Here is a 6,333-nt window from a genome sequence, read left to right as displayed (position 1 = left end):
CCCCACCCCCCCAAGCATTCTAATTATCACATTATCCCATTTTGCAAGTCTAGTTAGCACATAGCTAATTAAAGACTTGATGATGTTAATCATTTTATGAGGGATGAATTAATTATAACATCGATTTACCATCTTGCTAGTCCTTTGTCTCTTAATACTCCCTGAAGATGATTTATCCAAGTTATTGTTATCATCATTATTATTGACACACTTATCTATAACCGCCTTTAACGCTTCTTTTATCGAACTCGCACGATTGAATCTCTTTTCTTCATCATCATTATCCACGTCAACACCATCGAAGTTTCTACGATATTCATCATCGTCTTCTCGGCTCAAGAACAAGACGTTCTTGACTCGACCACCTACGGTTGCGATCTCGGCTTTGTGAATTCGAAGACGAAGAGACTTTAAGGCATTGATGATGTCATGCATGAGTTCAGTCCTGTCTTCGCAACAAAAGGAAACTCTTATCATCAAGTTTCCTTCTTCGTCGTTGTAAGCAGAGTCAACGGTTAGATCATCGCACTCTGTTGGGATTTGACTCGTGTCCGTGATCAGTGATGTCTGTCGTTTTAGCTCCTTCATGTGTTGGATCACTTCCGCTAGCAATGAAGCTTTGTCCGTCTAAAGAAAAGCAAAACGAGAAATAAATATTTAATTAATGTTCTTGATAATGGTAGCTGCTACAAAAAAATACCACATATATGAAGAATAATTACATACCTAAAATCGTTATGATTTATTTATTGCTTTAAAAAATGGAAATTATAATTACTATACGATAATACTTGAAAAGAGATAAAATTGCAAGATCATTGACCATTTATTTTGCATCGAATTTTGAATAGATTTGCAAAATTTCCAAATATGAATATATGATCTTATAGTTGGACACCATATGTATATATATCTTATTATGTAGTAGTAATTTCGTTTTTGAAGAATAAATTTTACTACTACCAAAAACTGAATAAATTGAAGTATGATCAATATCAACTAATTATCCTTAGTTTTTTCAATAAAAAAACATAACTTAAATTTCAAAACTTCAAATCCATAATGAAAGGGACAAGATATTAATTACGAAAACTTACTTTGGTTGTATTTGGTAAAATACTTCGCAACTTAGCTAGATGAGTGTTGATTCTCTCTCGTCTTCTTCTCTCAGCTTCACTATGACTCTTTGAAGCAGCCAGCGCCTTAGCATCCATGACTTCTTGTGCACTCAGTTTCCCCATAATCTCATCATCAAACCCGAAGGATGAGCCACGTCGCATGATGGGTCCAAGAGCTTCCGATAAAACCCTTAGGTGGTTGGGATGATGATGATGATCCATGGAAGGAGGAGAGACAAAACCATCGGTATAGTCAAAAGAAGAGGAAGAAGAAGCTCTCCTGTTGAAGTGGGGGACCGAATCAGGATAACGGGTCGGGTTGGATGGGAAATAGGTCGGGTCAAATGAAGGTAGAGATGACCAAGGCAGGATTTGTGGATGGTGATGAAGAAGAAACTGGTCTTGATAGTCTTGTAAGTTGTGAAAATTTTGGAGACAGTCTTCTTCTTTCATTGCATACATTTTTTTGGAACCAATAACAAAAAGAAAGGAAAGAGAAAGGGAATTGAAGAAAAGACAAAAGGTCACAAACATCCCATTTGATAATGAATACACATATATATAGTGTCTTTTTGTAAGAAAAGTTACTTAATATCTTAATATTAAAGATTTCTTTAGTATATATAAACATTTTCATCGGGTAGTACAACCAGACCGCCATTATCTTTGATAAATACATATTGAATGCAATTTTTCTGTGAGAATATTGTTGATATTTTATAATTTTTTTTTAAAAATTACTCTAATTTCATAGATTGCAAGATAGAACGATGACGCTGTGGTTCTACAAAATTTACTAGCCACAAAAGAAATCGCAAAATATTAATGAAAACAAAACTTTTCATTTCTCATATTTTGTACTATACCAATATTTTTTCTTATACTATCTCCAACCCACCTATACATTTTTCTTTAAAATATAAAAACTTTATATTAGAAGTAAAAATGCTTTAATGTATGTTTCTATAATACAGTTCTTCTATTTATAAGGAAAAATAAAGAGATATGTTATTTTCACTTCTAAATATAGAAGCAAAAAGTAATTTCTTTCTATATTTTCCTCTAAAATAGAAAAACTCTACTATAAAAACATACATTGGAGTATTTTTACTTTTATAATACAAATTTCTATTTTACAGGAAATTATAGAGGTATACATTGGAAGATACTCTTAAAACTACAATTTTTTTTTAATAATGCTACAAGTATTTTATTTTTAGATATTTTTAATTTTGGCACCACGGTATTTTCCTTTTTTCCTGGTATATTTATAATGAATATATATCAAACCAAAAAAATCTGCAAGTACTGCCCATCTTCTTTGCTTTTCTTTTACGACATCTGAATGGGGAGCTGTCATCGTCTTGTGGATTTCCCTGGTGGATTTGGCTTCCTATGAACAATTAATAGTTATTTATGTTTTTAAGTATATTGTTTAAATGTTAACATGTGCGTCTACTTCCCTACTTGTTAACAGAAGCATTTTGGCTGATCCAAATATAATCATGTTTAGGGTAAAAGGATTGTCTGTTTATACGAGGAATACCATGTCACTACCATTCTACTAGCTAATATCAAATTCTTTAACAGTTGACGGGATATATTTATCCCGTACACATACATTGTGTTTGTTTATTATGATGCGGTCAAAAATACTATGATAAATAGCATGAGTTTTGGTAAAAAGTGGTCTCAGAACCTTCATGTGATTATAGAAAATAATATTGTTGATATTTTTGTTTCATTTTTGAAAACTTTTCTAGCAGTTAGAAATTATAGTGGTCAACTAGACACAATCACGTGAACTTATTTTAAGCATGGACGACTAGAAGAATGTTTTCTTAACTTTTACAAAGGAAAATTATCTCAGATGCTAATCGAATATAAACGTTGACGATGTCTGAAAATCGCGAAAATAAAGTTTTATAGATATCAAGATATACCAATGAAATTACAAAGAATGTAAGATTAAAGTGGATTTATATAATGAATATAATTTGCTATGCACTTAAAGGGGAAGAAGGAAGAAGAGGACATGATTATTATTGTTTCATCTGGTTCTGAAACGAACGCGTTAAAAGAATTACATGTGGCTGCTTAATGTTTTGTTTTTCAGTGGAAAACATAATAAATCAAAACCCAAACTAAGAAATAAGAAAAACAAACACTGACCACAGTACACACGGATTGTCTACCGACCAGAGACCAAAAAAACATTTACTTTTAATCATTAAAATCCCACTCGTTTATTATAGCCAAACCCACTTTCTTATTTTTCTTCCTTCTTTAATCTTTTTCTTTGGACAACATTCCTTCTTCAATCTAATCAATCTAAGATTTTCTAAGTTGTAGATTTGTCTTAAGTGGACCAAAGAGATTCTCCTTTTTATTTGATCTGAACGGATATCTTGTATTGTGATCTGAATATATCTTGATTGCTTCCATCAACTTATTTTGGACCTGTATAAGTATGTTATAAATAATATGAGATATACACACTTATTTTCTAATTTTTAAATTAAGTGGCCTTTATATATTTTATGTTTAACAAAAAAAGTGACATGATACTCTAAATGAACTTCTTGTGAAAACAAAAATAAAAAGTTCTTGTGAAAAGTTTACCATTCATGAAGTTTATTATGCAGAAAGAGAATTTGCATAGTTTTATTTTGAAAATGATATTTTATATATATATAAGAAAAAATATATAGTAATAGATATTGTCTTGTGTTAAATAATAATAATAATAATAGATATTGTGAATACATTAAAAATCGATGAAAGGAAATACATAATAGGAATAAGAAAGATAGGATAGGGTAGAGGTGGGCGTTCGAGTATCCGTTCGGGTTCGGTCGGGTATTTCAGATTTTCGGGTATTTTGGTATAGAGGTGTAGAACTCGTTCGGGTATTTCTGTACTTCGGTTCGGGTTCGGATATTTTTAGTTCAGGTTCGGTTATTTCGGATCGGGTTCGGATATTTAGATTTTGAAAAAACAAAATTAAACTTTCATTTCGCAAATTTCGTGTATTTAAAAATATAACTTTCATTTAACTAATTTTGAATTTTTAATAGATTGAATGGCTAATAGATTCGGACATAACATTTTGAAACTAAAAAAACATTAATTTGGTTATTGTTTTTAAATTTTGGATGTAACTTTTTGTTAATTCTTGAAATAAAAAATTTGACATGCATTTTAAATGAATATCATATGAACTTAAAATATGACATGCATTTTAAGTGAGTATCATATCAACTTAAAATATTGTATATCACATGAACTTAAAATATGTGTAGTATCAATATAAATATTTTATATAAAATGAGAGATATAAACTAGAAATATAAGGTTGATTATACATATGTTCGGTTATTTTCGGATATCCATTCGGGTTCGGATATTATCCGTTCGGGTTCGGATATCCAATCTCTCCTAACTTAATACCCGTTCAGGTATTCTCCTACTTTGGTTCGGATTTCGGTTTGGGTTTTTCGGATCGGGTTCTTCAGATATCGTATAAAGTGCCCACTCCTAGGATAGGGTATGAAGCTAGGGTTTTGGGGTGGTAGTGGTACAGAGTGAAGCCCACACGACGTTCAACATTCTAGGCTCTTTCTCCACGCTGTCTTCTTCTTTTACCTTCTCCGAGAAATTCAAATCATTTTGTCTTTGAATTTACTCCTCTTCTTGTTTTTTTCCAATAATACTTCTGTTTCATCAGTACTTGATTGATATATATACATGATTCTTTTCTGTTTTTCTTCTCTCGTTGAAACTTGAAACAAACCTCGCTATTATTCTGTTCTCAAAAACTTTTTTACTTAGGTCCTCATGAAAAGACATCTTAACAATTTATTTTACAATCTCATAATTTTTTTTTCTAAAATTTGTATAATTATTATTTCACCTCAATCTTCTTAATAAACAAGTTTACAGGATTACTGATTTGCTAGTCTCAAATATTTCAGTCCTTAGGCTTAGCTTATATAGTATTTTATATATATATATCTTATTTTTCTATTAATAATTATTTCATTTAGTTTGTTCAATTATAACTAATTAGAACTCAAATATTTATTAGAGAAATTCTCTAAGATTAAGATATTCTTTTCGTTTATTTTACAAAAAGAGCTTCCAAAGAAGAAAATGAACAAAAGAACTTTCATTAAAAGATAAATATACATATATACATTTATGATTAATAATCTAGACGTAAGGTTTAGAATTAAAAAATTAAAACTAAAATTTTAAATAACTTCAAAAAGGTATTTTTGAATTTCAAAAATATAATAATTGAAAAACAAAATTTCGAAATATAAATTATAAAAAATTGAATTTGAAAATAAGTAATCTGAAACTATAAAAAATTATTATTATTATTATTTTTATATATTATTTTATTAATATATCTATAAATCAAAAGGTAAAATAGTTTTTCGTTTGTTTAATGAAATATCTCTTGGTCATTTTTTTTGTGGTCTCTTTCTTTTAGATTTTTTTATGACAAAAACTTGAAAATTGACTATTTGACAGAATCGTCCTATTTATTAACATATGTATATAGCAATGTATATTATATATAAACAAATTTCTAAATATAGATACGTGAACTGTATATGTTTAAAGCATATTTATTAATTTTTTACAGAAATGATTTTCATTTTTTACTCCGTTATTTGTTAACTATCCAACATATTTATATGATGTTCCCCGAATGATGTAGAGGCGGATCACAGACTGAAAAGGTTGAAATGGATGATGAAATTAGAAAAAAGAAGAAGAGATGATCGCTTTGGTTTATTTAGTAAAATACAAGACGGAATGCTCTTTTAAACACACCAACCCTACAAGAAAACAGCGGTATTCTGACGGATATTCCGACGGAAAATAAAATCCTCGGAATATCCCGAGGAATTTCCGAGGAAATTCCGAGGAAACACAAAATTTGGTTTCCTTGGAATTTCCTCGGAATATACCGACAGAATTCCGAGGAAATATTAATCCGTCGGAATATTTTTATGGAATACAGAGGAAAAACGTATTTCTCGGAAAAAACCGATGAATTCCGAGGATATATTATAGCCGTTAGAGAGCCGTTGGAGGATTTTAAAAATTCCGAGGAAATTCCGACGAACTAGCCGTTGGCGTCGGAATTCCGTCGGAATTTCCTCGGACTGTCGGTAGGATTTCAACTATAAATACAAGCACC

General features: G+C 30.2%; 1 protein-coding gene across 1 annotated transcript; it reads right to left on the bottom strand.

Annotated features, from left to right (window-relative positions):
• Nucleotides 1-11: 11 nt before the first annotated feature.
• LOC106324912 (transcription factor AIG1-like) lies at nt 12-1,640 on the bottom strand. Its single transcript, XM_013762917.1, has 2 exons — nt 1,098-1,640; nt 12-627 (listed from the first exon to the last, which is right to left on the bottom strand). Exons 1-2 carry the CDS (start codon nt 1,578-1,580, stop codon nt 109-111), a joined length of 1,002 nt encoding a protein of 333 aa, XP_013618371.1. The 5' UTR covers nt 1,581-1,640; the 3' UTR covers nt 12-108.
• Nucleotides 1,641-6,333: the final 4,693 nt, after the last annotated feature.

The sequence above is a fragment of the Brassica oleracea genome, chromosome C2 (genome assembly GCF_000695525.1).
Source record: "Brassica oleracea var. oleracea cultivar TO1000 chromosome C2, BOL, whole genome shotgun sequence".
Taxonomy (NCBI): Eukaryota; Viridiplantae; Streptophyta; class Magnoliopsida; order Brassicales; family Brassicaceae; genus Brassica; species Brassica oleracea.
The sequence above is the reverse complement of the archived record's forward strand: the minus strand, read 5'-3'. Positions and strand labels throughout refer to the sequence as shown.